Source organism: Lepidochelys kempii, chromosome 2 (genome assembly GCF_965140285.1).
Source record: "Lepidochelys kempii isolate rLepKem1 chromosome 2, rLepKem1.hap1, whole genome shotgun sequence".
Lineage (NCBI taxonomy): Eukaryota > Metazoa > Chordata > Testudines > Cheloniidae > Lepidochelys > Lepidochelys kempii.
In genome coordinates, this window is record NC_136381.1 from 32,867,639 (window position 1) to 32,887,513 (window position 19,875).

Here is a 19,875-nt window from a genome sequence, read left to right on the forward strand (position 1 = left end):
AAGTTCTGGTGTCCGTGAGTCAAGAAGGCTGTTGATAAATTGGAGAGGACTCAGAGAAGAGCCAGGAGAAGGATTAAAGGATTGGAAAACATGCCGTATAGTGATAGACTCAGGGAACTGAATCTGTTTCATTTAACAAAGAGAAGGTAACGGGTCACTTGATCACAGTGTATAAGTACCTATGTGGAGAACAGAAATTTGATAATCTTCGATCTAGCCAACAAATCTATAACAATCTCCAATAGGTGCAAGTTAAATCTGGAAAGGTTTAGAATAAAAATAAAGCACAATTTTTTAACAGTGAGGGTAATTAATCATTGGAGCAACTTACCAAGGGTTGTGGTGGATTCTCCATCACTGGCAATTTTAAACCAAGACTGGATGTTTTTCTAAAACTTATGTTGTAGTTCATAAATTTGGAATTAATTCCCTGGAATTAATTTGGGGAAGTCCTGTGGCCTGGGTTATACAGAAGGTCAGACACAGGTGAGAGGTTTATTGTAGGAGTGGATGGGTGAGATTCTGTGGCCTGCACTGTGCAGCAGGTCAGACTAGATCATAATGGTCCCTTCTGACCTTAATGTCTATGGATCTATGATGACAGTAGTCCTTTCTGGTGGGCGAGAAATCTGAAATCTGTTACTTTCTGTAGCCTTAATGGTAGCAACTCATGGTGCTCTAGTGAACTCAGCAAGGAGCTGGGAACCATTGTGTTACCTTGAGCAAGTCATGTAACCTCTTTGCCCCCATTCCCCACATGTAAAAGTGAGCTAATATACTTGTCTGACAGGGGCATGCTGAGGAATTCTTACTGAAGATCAGGTTGTGGCTGACCTCATGGGTTCATGGAGAGAGAAGGAGGATACAAGAAGCCTCTTCATTGTAGTCCCTGTGCAAGAACCAACCACAATTGTTGCCCCTGTGCTCCCAAGCTACTACAGGCATGGTGGAGGTGAGGCCATGCCCTGCCTTCTCCTCCACACCAGGCAAGAAGAGCTGGCCAGTTGTGTAGGCGAGCAAATGCTTCATTTCCTGAAGGACCTTAGCAACAAGTATACCAGAGAGCCCCAGGAAGCACTGTCCCTTGCATTGCTCCTCCGGGGTTAATGCAGCACAACACTGCCCCCAATACAGTGCTGCCATTAAAAACCACAACAGAACCCGTCATGTGGAAACTGACTGTGCTAAATAAATTCATGAACTCTGTGCAATGAGCTGTGGTTCCCAGTCTAAAATACATAATCATAGTTGGCATTAATTAGTACCCTTGTTGGCAGTCTCAGCAGACAGGTGAAGGACTGAATGGGCATGGAGACTGAATTTGTCCCAGAGGTAGAACTCCAGCTCACAGATGTGGTACATTGGTGGGAATTGATGGGAAGTTTGCAATGCCACTGGTCCTGCAGTTATCTGTGCTATGGATCAGGTGCAGGGTCATCAGTCATGCAAAATTCATAAAAACTGTTAAGTTGTAAGAAATAAGGGTATCTAGTGTAATTAGGCAGGGGAGGAACATTTGTTTTTTGTCCTCAGTAGAAGTGGGGGAGCCACGAGGCCCTGTCCCTCTTTGTGGCCCTGCCCCCTCCTCCTCCCCTTCCCATGTCCTGCCCACTGCCCAGGCTTGAAGCTGGAGTCGGGCCATGTTAAAAGCCACCCAGGTATCCCGGGCCACTGTGGGGAGCCCTGGACCCTCGACCTTCCCTGGGCGGGGCACTGGAGTGCCCAAGAGCAGCCCCCGGCACATGTCCCCACCCCCAGGACATGGTGCCTGGGGCAGGTGGAGAGTATGGGGCTCCCCAGAGCAGCCTGGGCTCCTTGGATGGCTCTTACCATGGCCCAGCTCCAGCTTCAAGCTTTGGCAGCGGGCAGGGCCGGTGGGGGGGCAGGGATGGGGCCCTAGTGAAAGACTAAAGGCAGAAGATCCCTGCCTTTGATCTTCTGCAAAGTTCATGGGCAACCCTAAACAGCATCCATGCAAATCATGACAGATGCGGATACTTGATGCACAAATGGAAAGTTTAAAACTCTCCAGTGTGTGACTGTGGTCACCCAGATCAGACCATGGAACATATAATGACTCAATGCCCAGTTCAGAGATATAAATGAGGCATCACAGCAATACGCTCTGCTACTGCTTACGCAATTCTCTGGCTTAACCACCTGAATGTAAAATTATAGTTGTTAACTCTGTATCTACATCAGCCATACAAAGAAAAAGTGGGCAGGGCCTGGGGTGAGTCGTGACTCCTCCCTGCTACTCAACAGCCAGAGTAGTGGGCCAGGCACATGCAGGAAATAAGCTGCCCTATAAAGAGTGGGGTGAAGTAACTTACTCCCAAAGCAAGAGGGTTACAGGGAGGGAATGATGACTTAGAGGGGTGGCTTTGTGTCACAGTGTGTCCTGGGGCCTCCCAAGGTTTGTGGAGCTTATGCACCAAAGTTACTTGAGGCTGTCGCTAACCTAAAAAACTAGCCCGAAAAGAATAAAATAAACAAGCAATATAGGGTTGTGCACTTTCCTGCTGAAATGTTTGCGGCCACATGTGCCAAGAGAGGCCATGCGTTGGTACAATAACTGCGCAGTGTGGTTACAAAAGGCCAATTCTTTGTGCTATTGGCAAGGGAGGGTGCCAGCTCCCATAAAACAAATTGTGTCTGTTCAAACTCGTGCAGAAGCAGCAGGAGAAGCTGCAGTTGAGTGCTTCAACTGTCTGTACACTCTCTAGGGATAACTGACTGCTATGAAAAAGACAGTTCCTGTATCTCTGCAATGCAGCACATCTGGTGAGTGGGACAGGTAAATTAACCTTATTTTACTTACACCAGAAAAAAAAATCCTTAGGCCTTAGTCTGTGATTTTCCCCTTGTGACCCTAAGAGGACTTCAGTGCCCACTGGCAGAGGGCCCACCATATGTAACTCATATCAAGCCTGATACACACCTCCTGTACGCTGCTGTCATAGTATGTATCAAATGTAAACTGGTGATGCACTGGTCAGGAATATCACTGTGTGATGTAGGTAGGGTAAGCATGTAAAGAATTGTGTATGTGTGCTGGAAATATGTTCTGACAAGGTGCTTTGGTGGCAGTGCATAAATCAAGCCTGTCCTGGACAAAGGAATATGACTTCATCTGTCTGATCAGGTTGATTACAGGCAGAGGACAATGAAAGTATAGTTACATATAACGTAAACAAAGCAATCAAGCTAACAAGCAGCAGAGGAAAGAGCTTACTGAGGAAACAGCTCACTAGAGAGACAGATGTCTGCACCCCGAGGAGGTCTTCCTGGCTCTTGAGACAAAGACAATGGACTTTGGAAAATATACAGGGAGCAAAGACATTCTAGTCATCCATCATGTAGGGGACATAGGGACCAGCATCCTCCAAGCCTGCAAACAGTAGGTTATCTTGGCCTGAAGGGCAGGAGCTGCTGATGATTTGCTGTAAGTGAGAACCTGTCCTAGGCAAAGGCATAGCATGCTAGAATGATGTTTTAGGCTCTAGAAAGCCTGTTCTTTGTCTCTTGTTTGCAACCCTTTTCTATATCCTTTATTCTTGTCTGATATCAATTAAGTCTCTGATCTGTATTAATAAACTTACTGTTGTTTTATTATAAAACCATCTCAGTGCTGTTATATTGAAGTAAAAGTGAGAGTCTTCCACTAAAGTAACACGTTGGCATGTGCGCTGTCTCTTTGGAGGCAGCAACCATAATAATTTATGTGAGTGTCCAGTGAGAGGAACTGGACACTGCAGGGAGACGTCCCTGGGAACTTGGTTTCACTGAATGTTACCTGCAAGGCAAGGTTCAGACTGGCAGAATCTAAGGACTTTGCTGGCAAGGCAGACAGTCTAGAGTGTCAGGGGGCTAACACACAGGTTAGCAGTAGCAAAGCTCTCACTTGCTGAGGTGAGAGGTAATACAGTGTGTCACAGGATACTCTATTCACTACTAGGGGTGCCTCCTTGTAGCCACATCTGGGATTAGCTCCACTTGGGTCTGATGCCTCCTTCTGCGGCTCGCTGCATGCTCTGCCTTCTCTCTCTCACTCCCTGTGACTCAGGGTACTCTGGCTTCATGGCTCGGCTCTCCAGCCAAGTAACTTTTGTCTTCCCCTTCCGGGATATCAAAGTCTTTCCATACCAATGGTCTCAAGCAGTCTCCTTACGCACTGTCCTGATGGTACCACTTCCCCAATGACTGGTAAGGGAACGCGGGCCCACCCACTACTCTGGGTTCAAGTCCAGGGACCCTGCACCTGGCAATTGTGGTCTGGTTTCCCTCAGATCCTGCTGCTCTTTCCCTGAACTCCTTCCTACAGCTGCTGGTTTTCCACTCCTCTGGGTGTGCCAGCTCTAACTCCCTCCTCCCAGGAAGTAACTGCAGACTACTGAACTTGGCCGCCTCCAACACCCCTCCCAGGGACTCAGGGAGTGAGTGCAGATACTTCCCTACAGCCCCTTTTTGTTGCCAGCTTCCTGTCTTTAAAAACCCAGCCCCATGCCTCCCCCAGCTGAATTTCATGAGCACATTAGGTAGGTTGCCAGGTGTCTGGTTTTCAACCAGAAAGTTCAGTCGAATGGAGGACCTGGCAGCGACCGGAAACTAAAAGTCCGGTTCCTGGAGTAACCGCAATCAGCCTCCCTGCCAAGAGGGTGGGAAGAGCAGCAGCTGCTCAGCTGCTGATGGAGAGAACTGGCTGGCTCGCAAACCTGGCTCCAGCTTCTCCAGTGGAAAGGTAAGTTTTGGTGCTGGTGCCGCCCGGTGAGACATTTAATGAATGCTCCTAAGACTGGAGTTTTTTTCTACATGATTTTTCTGTGGAGAATTTTGTTGTAGAAAGGAATCACGCATGAGAAAAAAGTTTTCCAAAAGGCAAAGAACAAACACTTCTTTTAAACCTCTCATGCTCCACCAGCTTGCTCTGTATCATTTTACCAGACTCCTGAAACATCATGTTCCTTTCTTCAGGAGAACATGGCTTGGTTCTATTAACTCTCTGAAGGACCTATGCCTTTGTATAGTCACAAATAAACAATATTCAATTTAAGCCCCTCCTCCCTGTGAGGAAAGGGTTCATGAGACTGAACCAGTTGGCTGAACCAGAAAGAAGGCCTAGCTAAAGCAGGCTCTCCTGTTAAACTACAATACCTCAACTGAACTTGAGGAAACCTTCTGTTGATCTTAGGTACCTTGACACTGAATCCCTGGTCTTGTTTAATCCCAGGAGTCCAGCCACATGAAGTTAATCACAGGTGTAATAGAGAGTAGTAGCAGGAAAGGAGCTGGGAAGGAGCTATACAGCATTTGGCTTCACAGTCTGTTTTTACTGCGTAGCACTATGCAGTGCAGGAAATGATAATCACAGAAGTGAGCTAAGGAACAGTAATCAAAAAGTAAGTTAAGTAATAAAATGTGTTTAATAAAATAAGACACATCTGTCAATTCAGTGCTTTGCTCCCCAAGGGCCAAAGTAATACTCTGTAGTGAACTACAGTAGAGGCAGTGGTTTTTTCTGTACTGCAGAGTGACTTGTAATGAGAGCATTTTTTCATGAGTTTGCATTAGTCTGTAATTTCTGTTCATTCCCGTAAGTTGAATTCATGGAGTCAAATAGCACTTGTATTTGAATGCTGATTTGAACAATGTAATCAACCTGGTGGAGCGGTCTGATGCTCTCCTCAAGGAACCCAGAACCATCAGACACTGTGTGACAGGGGTGTCCACCTCATACAAGGCCTGAAGAGGTAAATTAGGCCAATTAACCTGTAGGCTGCACCTGGAGGAAAGCCAGGGAGTGCTAAGGCCTAATGTTAGAGTTGCCAACTTTCTAATTGCTGAAAACCAGACACCCCTGCCCCACCTCTTCCCCGAGGCCTCTTGAGTCTAAGTTCTAAGTCTCATGACTCAGCACCTTCATCATAGAATCATAGAATATCAGGGTTGGAAGGGACCCCAGAAGGTCATCTAGTCCAACCCCCTGCTCAAAGCAGGACCAATTCCCAGTTAAATCATCCCAGCCAGGGCTTTGTCAAGCCTGACCTTAAAAACCTCTAAGGAAGGAGATTCTACCACCTCCCTAGGTAACGCATTCCAGTGTTTCACCACCCTCTTAGTGAAAAAGTTTTTCCTAATATCCAATCTAAACCTCCCCCACTGCAACTTGAGACCATTACTCCTCGTTCTGTCATCTGCTACCATTGAGAACAGTCTAGAGCCATCCTCTTTGGAACCCCCTTTCAGGTAGTTGAAAGCAGCTATCAAATCCCCCCTCATTCTTCTCTTCTGCAGGCTAAACAATCCCAGCTCCCTCAGCCTCTCCTCATAACTCATGTGTTCCAGTCCCCTAATCATTTTTGTTGCCCTTCGCTGGACTCTCTCCAATTTATCCACATCCTTCTTGAAGTGTGGGGCCCAAAACTGGACACAGTACTCCAGATGAGGCCTCACCAATGTCGAATAGAGGGGAATGATCACGTCCCTCCATCTGCTCGCTATGCCCCTACTTATACATCCCAAAATGCCATTGGCCTTCTTGGCAACAAGGGCACACTGCTGACTCATATCCAGCTTCTCGTTCACTGTCACCCCTAGGTCCTTTTCCGCAGAACTGCTGCCTAGCCATTCGGTCCCTAGTCTGTAGCTGTGCATTGGGTTCTTCCGTCCTAAGTGCAGGACCCTGCACTTATCCTTATTGAACCTCATCAGATTCCTTTTGGCCCAATCTTCCAATTGGTCTAGGTCCTTCTGTATCCTATCCCTCCCCTCCAGCGTATCTACCACTCCTCCCAGTTTAGTATCATCCGCAAATTTGCTGAGAGTGCAATCCACACCATCCTCCAGATCATTTATGAAGATATTGAATAAAACCGGCCCCAGGACCGACCCTTGGGGCACTCCACTTGACACCGGCTGCCAACTAGACATGGAGCCATTGATCACTACCCGTTGAGCCCGACAATCTAGCCAGCTTTCTACCCACCTTATAGTGCATTCATCCAGCCCATACTTCCTTAACTTGCTGACAAGAATACTATGGGAGACCGTGTCAAAAGCTTTGCTAAAGTCAAGAAACAATACATCCACACCTTCTTGCTCAATGACACCAGCTTCCTGGGAGGGGGAGAATGAACACTGGAGGGGAGAGTGCAAACCATAGCAGGAGGTGGGAGAGGAGCAAGTTGGGGAAGAGGTGGGGCAGCGGTGTCTGGTTTTCAGCAATTAGAAAGTTGACAACTCTAACATTAGTCAATCGGGAAGGGTTTTAAGCTAAACCGAAAAACACTCTTGCAAGAGCATCCGCAAGAGTGGGAGAGGGTGTAGCTTTTCTCTATAGATAAGGCATTAAGAGGGAAGTGTTACCTATTGAATTGTCAACCCCATGTTCAGCTCACAGAGGTCTCCGTGGATGTCTCCCATCTAATGACACACCAGGCCAATCATACTTAGTTGAAAAGTTCTGAGAAGTTAGTGGCTGGAGGTAGCATGACCACAGGGAGCTAATCTCCATGGAAAGTTGACTCAGAGTGTTCAGTTTTGTGCAGTATCATGTAGGCAGAAGTCAAACTCCTAATGATTTGCAGTCTAACACTTCGAATGCTGAGAATGAATCAAAAAATCGTTTTGAAGTTTTTATAAAGGAAGTCACCTCATCAGATATTCAGACAGCAGTTATCACAAGGCTGGTCTACACTACCACAGTAAATTGATCTAACTTACGCAACTTCACTCACGTGAATAACGTAATTGAAGTCGACGTAGTTATATCCCCTTACCACGGTGACTACACTGCATTGTGTTGACAGGAGAGCGTCTCCCGTCAACTTCTCTTACACTTCTTGGGGAGGCAGAGTACATAAATCGATGGGAGAGTGCTCTCCCATCAATTTAGTGTGTCTTCACCAGACCCACTAAATCGACACTCGCTGCATCGATTGCAGCAGTGCCGATCTACTGGTAATTGTAGACATGCCCTCAGAGGTGAGAGAAAAGCAACAGGGAAAGCAGAAAAATAACAAAGTAAGTTGGCAAAACATCCCCTGTGAACAGTAAAATGTTCACAGCTTTGTGATGTTCCCTACAACTTGTATTAATTCACAGGATGCAAGTTATAATTTATTGTTGTGTGATGCACAAATGTGCTCATATTTCTCAAACCTGTCACTTACTTTATCTAGGGCAAAAACAGAATGATAGAAGCTAGTGCTAGAGCTAAATCATCCAGTGCATTTCCTTGAAAATACAGAATGGTTCCCTTCAATACTTCTTCTAGTTCTGTGTCCAGTCTAGTTTTAAAGGACTCAAGCAATGAGGCTCCCAATAGCTATTATATCTTACTTCCCGGGAGTTTTTTTCCTAACACACAGCCTACATTTTCTCTATCTTAACTACATCTCATTATTCCTAGTCTGATACCCATGAATTATACTGAATAATTCCTCTCCTTCCTTCTTGTCTATATCCTTCAGATATTTGTAGAGGTCCCTCTATTCCCCCAACCTTTGCTTTCCCCTGAAATGAGTCCCTCCAGTCCAGGAATTATTTTTGTTGTTTCCTCTCAGAGCTTCTTCAATGTGTCCATATTTTCCCAGTAATGACTTAATGCTAGCTGGCAGGTTTAGGCCCAGTTCTAACCCGTAATTAACACAGCTATAGAGGTACCATTCTGACTGTACTCACAGCCTTTACCTCTTACTGAAGCCCAAATACAGCAGCCTTGACTCAATGAAAATTATTATTCTGGAGCTGCAGAAACAATCACAAAGACTTGTTCTTACCAAGGAGCAAATCTGTAATGACAGCCTCTTGTGGCATTTTGTTTTGTGACATTGTCATAGATAGTGAAACCTATCAGCAATTTCTTTTCTTGTTATGAGTCTGTCTCCAATTATACTGAGCTGTTTTGTTCCACCTTTATCACCTTTAATAAGCAGTGATTTAAGACAGGTTTCACTGGAGACACAGAATCGAAGTGTGCTCAGATACGACTGTGATCAACAGCAGTACAAAACCCTAAGATAGGTGATATAAAACCCAGAATAAGGAGAGAGGAGAGAACAAAATTTAGACTGTTTTCCAGAAGCAAAAATCCTATGTATTCCATAGACAATGCTCCCGCTAGAGGAAATTTCAATGTTAAAATCACATGTATTGTCCTGTTTAATATAAGCCATAAAACATTACTGAGGTGTTAGTAGCATGCAGGTGTTGGTTGTTTCTGATGGAAACAAACCAATGGAATTTGGCTGTCATGTTTACCACAATAGCCACAGAATCTCTTGATCTCCTTATAGGCTTAGACTGGAACTCACATCCACATGCTCAGCATTCATTCTCTTTCTCTTCCTAAAAGCCAAGCCCAGGAAATGTAAAAGAAAATGGGCTTAATTAATGCCAGATTTGAACTATTAAACCCATTAACACAGGACAATTTAGAGTTTTGCTCTCTGGGAAAATAGTTTGACTCCCCCATTTGTGTGTGTGTATGGGGAGTGGGGTTACACGTGTTTTGGGGTGTTTTTTTACTCTGATTCTGGGAGCCAAGGACAAAGCAGAGCAAGGAGTCAAAAGGGGAATGGGAATCAGGAGGCCAGCAGATAGCTGCTTCCCAGCATGTGGTAAGAGCTTGCTCCAGTTGAATTCAATGGAAGATGACCAATAGTGTGCAGGAGACTAGAGTTGGAAGTGGAAAGAGTGGGAGGGTGAACAAACACCAGCAGTGTCCCCAGATAGGAGAGAGTGTGAGCAACAAAGGGGCAACTGTAGAGCTACAGTGTGGCTACACAGGGAACCAAATTACAGGGAGAACAAGAAGATGGAGGGTGAGAGAAAGAAAGGGGGTCATGATCAGCATGTGCAGTGTCATGACAATGCACTAGCATTCATTTGTTTTCTGCTGTGTTACAGATCTAATGAGAGCCTGGCCTGTTGAACTTCAGGCCTCGATGTTTCCTGGATTTCAGCAAGGAACACTGGTCAGGCCTGGATTTGGTTTTGCTTCCTCCTCTGACTCTGTCTCCGCTGGAAGAGAACTTAATGTAACAATGGAACCTCACCTCCGAGCAAGCCTTTCCAAACTGACCTCAGGTGAACCAATGACTCTGCTATCATAGGAAAGAGCCACAACTCTGGTCTGGGAGTGGACAACAATCACCATCCACTTACGACCAAATTGGAAAGAGCAGCTAGACTAGACTTTCCATTTCCCACTTGCTCTCTTCTCTTTAATCTGGTTTTACTTGTCTGTGTTGGTTGAGGAAACTGACTGGACAAAATGTGCAGCTGGGATTGTACAGGAATGGTAACGTTAACATTCCATCACTTAATAAAAGGGTTATGAAACAAAGCTGCTTTTGTAATTCACCATTTTTCCTGTACACAGACAGTCTGGTCCAAAGCCCATTGACGGCCATGGAAAGACTCTGACCAACCTCAGTGGGCATTGGACTGGGTCCTTAGTAAATAAAGCAGAAATAAAGGAAACATTGTATGTGGCAGGCTGCAAAAGAGACTGCTAAATAATCCATAAACCACAACTGCAGGAGAAGGGGAGGAAGAAGGCGGGGAAGCAAGGAATGGGACGAAGATTGCTAGAGGTGAAGCCAGACTGCTGGGGCTGATGTCACCCAAGGCAAGAAAATCGTGGCAAGTAGTTAGGTACCGGGAACGTGCCCTTTATTGTAGACCTGGGCAAAGTTTGCCAGGATGGAGTGGTATTGGGGGGGACAGGTTCTAAATGTAGCTCATCCCTAATTCCTATGGAACTTTTTCTATCCGTATTTACAAGCAGATCTGACTTACTGACCTTCAGAGAACTATCATCTAATTGGCTGCATTACTTTAAGGACCCAAGTGTGAAAATTATGGCAGTGTTCATAAGTCTTTCCAGAAATACCTGTCCTTTGTTTCCATGTACGTATACACCTGCCCCTGCGACACACTCAGCCAGACCACAGTTGGCATGCATTTATTTGGCCACTGTAAAATGCTGTTCTGAAAGCAGAAGCAGTAGTTGATCGTGATAATATTTGGTACAGCAAAACCAGCGAACACAAATCCCAGGCACTGTAAAAATTTATATTGACCCTAATATTATATAATAAAATGGCAATAATTCTGTTCCAATGTTGATTCCATCCATTAGAGGACGAGGTTGGTGATTATTTTAATACATTTATTTATTTATTTATTTAATACAATATATTTTCTCTCAATTCCATTTAGCAAGCAAAAACAAGGAGCCACCTCAACACAGATGATGTTTTATCTGCAAATGTTCCAGCAGGGGGCAGCATTTATTCATTTGTGGAGCAAGAGTAAGAAAATGCCTTTTTAATTTTACTGAGTTTATCTCAACACAGCTTTTCAGCTGGGAAAAAATGGCATCAGACTTCTAAGGTTGATATAAAATATACAAAATGCTATATTATAAAATGTTTACAGCTGGATGGACAGCTAGCAAATGTGAGAGACAAAGGCGGGGATGAAAGGGTTAAAGCCCTAGCTCTAGACCTTCCTTGTCCTGTTCATGAGCATGATGCTGCTTTGAGCATGGCTTGATAGTCAGATTAAAGTGACTGGCTGTTCAGATTCAGTGTCAGCAGATGACCCTGATCACAATGTTCCCATTTCGGGAAGCATTTTCACTGCAGTGTTCACAGTGTTCTCCTTGGTTCAAGATATATTACATCAGGGATCAAATATGCTAGTGAAAATCCAAAATAAACTCCAAATAATAAAGAAACATTGTATTATTATCCCAGACCCCAATAATATTGCTTGTTTCTGCTACAAGAATAATAAAGTTCTTCATTCATTTAGACCACTGTTACACTGTGTTTTTTAAAGCTTTCTGTGGAAAGCAAATTTTTAAAATTGGATTGTTTCATATAATGAATTAATTTTAAATCCATGGTGGTTCACAGTTCAACACCTTCAAATGACACAATTCCAATCATCATTATTTAAACCTTGAGATAATCAAGGTATAATCCATTTTGAAGAAGAATTCTTCAGCTGTTGTAAAGTACAGGAAATTTATTTTTATAAACACATTTCTAGTTTTAAAATACATTTTTTTTAAATTACGGGTATCCTAGCCAAATTTGAATGTGGGTTATTCACACCTACCTATTTAGATTCCCTCTACAATTTCAACTAGGCCAATATATTTCTTTATTCCCTAAACTGTTGTGTAGCGTTGCTGAATCTCACCTCACAGATGGCTGCATTTCAGTGAGGGGTGGATTCTTACCTATCTCAGAGTTTGTGAAGCTTAGTTAGAACTATCTTGTACTTTCACTCTGCCCTATACTGATATTTTAATATGTGTGTCACAAATTAGACTACATTGATTTTCAAAGACCTTAGGGATTTCTTTTTTCTTTGTAGCTTTATTACGGGGCGGAGTCAAAGTTATTTGGATGCCTGAATTGTGTATTTCCATACTGTGGCATGTCTGGATTTCTTTTAACTATAACCTCAACTCTGACGTTCTTGGGTTTGTAATACACGGTTCTGATATAAATAAAGCATCCCTGTAATGTTTTTTTACCCTTACGTTTCTGATAAGTACTCTCAACCTTAACTCTATTTTAGTGCAGTTTTGGGTCTAGGAAGTTTCATTTTTGTTTGTTTTAATAATTTAAAAATGGATATATAAACACTAGATAAGAAACCCAAAGATGGTGCACTATTTCTGTTGATAGGAAGATATTTAGCATCAACCTTAAATCATTTTTTAAAATTTCAGCTTTCAAGGCCATATTCACTAGTACACTAGGGCCATGCAAAGGGGGGGCACAGAGCCCCTCTGGCTCTGCGGCTGGGGCAGGGAGAGCAAGTTTCTTCAGCCCCAGGGCCACGGTGGGGGCAGAGAGCTCCTTCACCTCCGGGCTGCAGCAGGGAGAGTGAGCTCCTCTGGCCCTGGGGCCACAGTGGGCCACAGAACATGCCCCTCCAAAAAACCGTCAAATTTAAATTCCTGTGCACGCTCCGGAGTACACTAGAGCAGTGCAAAGCATCCAGAGAGCACCAACCAATAAAGCTAGATTTGCAGCTGCTTTGCATCACCAGAACAGTGCAGCAGCCAAAGGGTTCTGTTGAGTATAACCCTTAACTTGCAGCTGACTTGCTGGTTTAGAGGGCTGTGTTAGTGATATTGGTATTAGATGAAGGAGGTGGAGGAAGCCCAGTCCCAAAGTTCCAATGTCTCTGTTTTTTAAAGGCTTCCCCTGCTTCCCACAGTTTCCCCAGCCATGTAGCCTGAGGGGGCAAATCTTCAGCTGCTGTAATTTGTCATAGCTCCAATGCACAATGGAGTCAGCAACGCTAAGAGGAGCTTTCCAAGCACTGATTCCCAATCAAGTTGCAATCACAGAATCTTTAAAGATTAGTGACAGATGGACCAAATAATCTACCAGTGAGATCACTTGTCACATGTACAGACCCCATCATACCACTAACAGCAAAAGGGGAGGGTAAAAAAAGGGAAGATACAAGCATTCAGTTAGCACAAAATTGAGATACTGAGAAAAAAATTAATCAAGGAACCAAATAACATGAAGAGAAGAAATTCTTGAATTACCTATACTTCAACGTAATAGCCTGTATAACAAACAGGAGGAATTGGAATTGCACATTTATGAGCATAAACTCAATCTAGTTGGTATTACAGAAACGGGGGGGGGAGGGGAGGGAGGATTTGGACTATTGGAATGTTAAAATCATTATAATCTAACATTATAAACTATTTAGGGAGGATCAAGTGGGCAAAAGGAGAAGGGAGTGGCACTCTACATCAAAAATGGCATTACCTGTTTCTGACTCACTGATAACTCAGAAGAAAATGATCTTGAATGCTTATGGATCCATGTCTTAACAAATAAAACATAAGATGGGGCATTAGTTGGTATCTGCTATAGACCACCAAATCACACTAGGGTATAGGATGACCACCTCCTTATGCACTTGTCTATAGCATATAGGAAAAAAGCTTTATGTGATCATGGGGGACTTCAATTTGAGTGACATATGCTAGAGATCTCATAAGGTCAGTACTAAAACATCTTTAGAATTTCCAAACATAACAGATGACAATTTCCTAATTCAAAAAGTGTTGCAGTGAACAGGAGGATTTCTATATTAGACCATGTCCTAACAGATCAAGAGGAACTGATCAGAGAACTAAAAGTTAAGAGTAGCTTAGGTACAAGTGATCATGACTTGATCACATTTATAATGTGAAAGCAGAATAGAAGTCCAGATGAATAATATATGGTGCTTTAATAGGGCCAATTCAATAGATACAAAGCTGCAAACAATTATGAGCCAAATCAGCTGGGAGGAAGAATTTAATCAGAAAAAAATTGAATGATAAATTAGAATAATTTAAGGACACCTTTCTAGGTGCCCAAAAAACGCCACAATCCCACAAATGTGGAAGTAGGCCATGCCAGTTAAAAAAAAAAAAAACAAGCTGGTTTAGAGGGGAAATGAAGGAAGCTGTATATAATATATATTATATTTTACAGCTGCCCTTCATTTATACACACACATCCCAAATGGAAGAAAGGGGAAGTTAATAGTAATGAATATAAATCACAAGTTAGAAATTGTGTAAAATTGATAAGAGAAGCCAGAGGACAAAAATCTATGGCCTGGCCAGTTAACAAAGGAGTTTTTAAAATTTAATAGGAACAAAAAGAATCTTGAGAATGGTACTGATCTAATACTACATGGAAATGGTACAACAAGCAATAATAATGTAGAAAAGGCTGAAGTGTTCAATAAATATTTCTCTCTGTATTTGGGGAAAAACAGATGATACAGTCTCATCATACGGTGATGATAACACTCTTTCCATTCCACTAGTATTTCTGGAGGATGTTAAACAGAAGCTACTAAAGTGAGACATTTTTAAATCAGCAGGTGCAGATAACTTGCATCCAGAGATTTAAAAGGGCTGGCTGAGGAGCTTGATGGACCATTAGAAGTGGGAAAGTTCCAGAAGACTGGAAGAAAGCTAATGTTGTTCCATTTTTTTAAAAAAAGGTAAACAGGATGACTCAGGTAATCATAAGCCTGTCAGCCTGACATCAATCGCAGGCAAGATAATGGAGCAGCTGATATGGGACTTACTTAAAGGAGAATAATGTAATTAATGCAAATCAACATTGGTTTATGGAAATTAGATCCTGTCAAACTAGCTTGATATATTTTTTATGAGATTACAAGTTTGGATGATAAAAGTAATAATGACATAATATACTTAGACTTCTGTAAGGCATTAATTAAAAGATTGATTAAAAGACTAGAAAAATATAAAATTAACATGGCACACATTAAGTCATTAAAAACTAACTGACTGATAGATCTCAAAATGTAACTGTAAATGGGGAACCATCATCGAGTGGGTCTGTTTCCAGTGGGGTCCCAGAAGGATCTGTTTTTGGCCTTCTACTATTTTACTGTTTTTATCAATGACCTGGAAGTAAACATAAAATCATCACTGATAAAGTCTGCAGATGACACAAAAATTGGAGGAATTGTAAATAATAGTCACAGATTCAGAACAATCTAGATCGCTTGGTAAACTGGATGCAAGCAAACAATATGTGTTTTAATGTGGTTAAATGTAAATATATACATCTGAGAACAAATGTAAATATATACATCTGCGGTCATACCTACAGGATGGGGGATTCTATCCTGGGAAGCAGTGACTATGAAAAAAGATTTGGGGGTCACGGTGGATAATCAGCTGAACATGAGCTCCCAGTGTGAAGCTATGGTCAAAAGAACTAATGTAATCCTGGGAATCTTGAGTAGGGGTAGAGAGGTCATTTTACCTCTTTATTTGGCACTGGTGTGACCACTCTAGAATACTGTGCCCAGTTCTGGTGTCCGCAATTCAGAAAGGATGTTGATAGATTGAAAAGGGTACAGAGAAGAGCCAGGAGAATGAGTAAAGGATTTGAAAATATTCCTTATAGTGATATACTTAACAAGCTAAATCTATTTAGATGAACAAAGACAAGACTAAAGGCTGCCTTAATTACAGTCTATAAGTATCTACATGGGGAGCAAATACTTAATAATGGGCTCTTCAGTCTAGCAGAGAAAGGATCACATGATCCAAAGGCTGGAAGTTGAAACTAGATAAATTCAGCTGAAAATATGGCATATATTTTTAATGATGAGAGTAATTAAGCATTGGAACCAATAGTGGATTCTCCATCACTGACCATTTTAAATCAAGATTGAATGTTTTTCTAAAACATCTGCTCTAGGAATTATTTTGAGGAAGTTCTATGACCTATGCTGTATGCGAGGTCAGACAAGAGATGATCATGCTAGTCCCTTCTGGCCTTAGAATTTAGAATCTATGAAACACTTAATCATTACCATCAATAGATTTTAAACATGCAAATTAACTGTGAAGTAAGGGTGGTGATTGCTTAAGTTACCTCTGATGCCACAATTGCCCCACATAAGAGTTACCTGAGGTAACTCTCAATTGATAGGATCCTGTTGTAGTTTCTCTAATCTATACAATTAGATACAACAATCCATTAATAACAGCTTAATTGAAATCTAACGTATTTCAAATATAGCCTATGCACAAGATTTCAATGAGTTTTAACTACATGGAAAGTTTGAAGAGTCTGTGGTATTCTGTTATTAAGATTATTTGGGACAAAAATAAAGACACCTAGATGCTAAATTTCTTAAAGGACCCTATTTTTAATTATTTTTAATTTACAAACTATTGAACAGATTTACTTGTAAAATCTCAGTAAATTAATTTTGTATTCAAGGAGTACATTCTGTATTTGTGGGGCAGACATGCTGTATTTTCCCTACAAAACAAGGAGGCTGAATTCCTGCTTTACATGCCAAACAGAATTCAACATTAACTATGGGGTTGTGACTACAGCCTTCGATAATAAGCTGGATGCAGTACTAGTTTGGATCTCAGATCCTTAGCCAACTGCTTCATCTTGCCTCCTATGGCATCTAGTTGTGAGGCAGTTATGAACTTTCTAATGCCAGATTCCCAAGCACATTTTAATTTAGCTAACGTTCTTTCAAAATGTTCCATAATTTATCACTGTTGCCAGTCTGTCATATTTCACTATACCTCCTGAAACCTGGAGTAAGCTTGGCAGTTCAGGAGCTGCCAGTGCATTAGGGCCATATTGGGTCATGTGAAGAAGTGTTGTCTTCTGGAAGTTTTTTCCCAGAATTTCTTTTTTAAAAACAGCTTCTTAGAGCTGTTTGTAGCCGTTACAACTAGATAAGGTTTCAGAGTAACAGCCATGTTAGTCTGTATTCGCAAAAAGAAAAGGAGTACTTGTGGCACCTTAGAGACTAACCAATTTATTTGAGCATAAGCTTTCGTGATCTACACCTCACTTCATCGGATGCATACTGTGGAAAGTGTAGATCTTTTATATGCACAAAGCATGAAAAAATAGCTCCCCCCACCCCACTCTCCTGCTGGTAATAGCTTGTCTAAAGTGATCACTCTCCTTACATTGTGTATGATAATCAAGTTGGGCCATTTCCAGCACAAATCCAGGTTTTCTCACCCCCCCCCAAAACAGCAGGAGAGTGGGTTTGTGGGGGGGGGGGGTGAGAAAACCTGGATTTGTGCTGGAAATGGCCCAACTTGATTATCATACACATTGTAAGGAGAGTGATCACTCTCGATAAGCTATTGCCAGCAGGAGAGTGGGGTGGGAGGAGGTATTTTTTCATGCTTTGTGTGTATATAAAAAGATCTTCTACACTTTCCACAGTATGCATCCGATGAAGTGAGCTGTAGCTCACAGAAGCTTATGCTCAAATAAATTGGTTAGTCTCTAAGGTGCCACAAGTACTCCTTTTCTTTTTACAACTAGATAAGAAACTCAAAGGCTCATAATGCATCTGATTTGTTCACATTAGCAACATGTAGGCCAAGTATATACAGTAACTCCTCACTTAAAGTCATCCCGGTTAATGTTGTTTCATTGCTGATCAATTAAGGAACATGCTCGTTTAAAGTTGCTCAATGCTCCCTTATAACGTTGTTTGGCAGCCACCTGCTTTGTCCACTGCTTGCAGGAAGAGCAGCCTATTGGAGCTAGCTGGTGGGGGCTTCGCAGCCCCCCCGATAAGCTCCCCACTCCCCTATGTTCCCTGTGTGGCAGCCGCCCAGCAGGCTTGCAATTGCGGGCAGTTCAGCTGTCCCTCCCCCCACTGCCATGAGCTGCTCCTGCCCTCTAACTTGGAGCTGCTCCCGGGAGCCCCCTGCTTGCTGTGCAGGGCCGGGGGAGGGAAAGCCCTGTTGTGTCCCCTTCTCCCCTGCTCCTGCCTCCCCGCTTACCCCATCTCCATGTTGGCTGGGGGGGGACACAACAGGGCTCAGGAGGGAGGGAACTTGCTGGCCGCATCTGCTGTCTCAACTTGCTGATCTACTTAAAAAGGCAATGTACTTAGAGTGGGGTCAGCGTACTTAAAGGGGAATGCACATCTCTCTCTTTCACATGGTGTGCGTCTCTGTCTCTGTCTGCCATGCTGTCTCCCCTCCCTCCAGTCATGCTGCCTTATAGAGTGTGAGGCTACATTAACAACAATGTGTTAACCCTTGGGGGCTCAGCCGAGAGCTAGTTCATCATTTAGCAGTAAGGCATTCCCTGGGAAATATCCCCCCTCTTCCACCCTCTAATTTCTCCACCTCAACCAAGCTTCACAATCATCATTGCTGTGTATAGTATTAAATTGTTTGTTTAAAACTTACGCTGTGTATGTGTATATATATATAATTTTGTCTTTTGTCTGGTGAAAAAAATTTCCCTGGAACCTAAACCACCCCCCCACCCCAATTTACATTAATTCTTATGGGGAAATTGGATTCGCTTAATATCGTTTCACTTAAAGTTGCATTTTTCAGGAACATAACTACAACATTAAGCGATGAGTTACTGTATTGACTTCCATAGTAACTGCAATATGCTCAGCACCTTTGAAAAATCAAGGTATTTAAATATGGATTGAGGAGCCTAAAAGATGACATCTATTTAGGAAAATCTTGGCCACAGTATTCAACAGAAATCACTTTCACCATCTTCTGTCTCTCCCTTACAGCTGCAAATACCCAGTCATATTTTCAGCTCCAGTTCACAGAAACAATCAAACAGATACATTCAGCACAATGCAAGTCTATCTGGGTGTAGCAAAGAGGCCTGGCCTCCTTCAGAGATTGACAGCGAGGGAGGGTCAGACATCCCTGGTGGGCGGAACCAGGAAAGCCACACCCACCATGCCAGAAGCAGAGGGGTGGGATAGGAACAGGAAGTATAAAAGGTGGGCCCTATAGCTCAACTGGGCTGAAGCTGCTGAGGGAGGCAGATGCTTCCACCCTGCTACAGGAGCCAGAGCCTGCTGAGGACTTCTACTGTCCCAAGGACTCATTCAAACTGCCTGAGCTACCAGACACATCCAGTGCTGAGGAGCAGCTGGGATTACTGTTTGCAGTGTACTCAGGGGAGATGGAGGACACCCCTGAGATCCAGGTACACCCTGAGGGGAGGGAAGGAAGTGGCCCAGGGACAGCTGACTAATGTCTGGCTGGGTTGCTGCCTGAGTCTGGTCCAGCGTGTTGCGGCTGGATCCCTGCTGACCCAGTGGCAGAACATTCTGCCACTGTTAGGGCCCTGGGCTGGGGATGCAGTGGAGTGGGTGGGCCTGCATCCACCTACCCTCTGCCACCTCACCTCTGGGGTGACATCCTCCACACCTTTGGCCAGGTGGCCTGTGTGAGTCTATTGTCTGCTGAGCTAGGATGCTAGCCTGTGCTGGACACTTACCCCTTGCTTCAATGCTCTA

At 43.2% G+C, this 19,875-nt stretch overlaps 1 protein-coding gene across 3 annotated transcripts in view; it reads left to right on the forward strand.

Moving 5' to 3' along the window:
- TMEM74 (transmembrane protein 74) overlaps window positions 1-10,348 on the forward strand; it is a 42,422-nt gene extending 32,074 nt beyond the window's left edge. The window contains exons 4-5 of one of the 3 annotated variants that reach the window (XR_012157109.1): window positions 791-952; window positions 9,910-10,348. Coding sequence is in view for 2 of the 3 variants with exons in the window: in XM_073330316.1 (XP_073186417.1) it covers window positions 791-886 (96 nt within the window). In the remaining variant the exon portion in view is untranslated. Of the gene's footprint in view, window positions 1-790; window positions 1,633-9,909 lie in introns of those variants that run through there. The other 2 variants (XM_073330317.1, XM_073330316.1) reach the window with 2 other exon arrangements.
- Window positions 10,349-19,875: the final 9,527 nt, after the last annotated feature.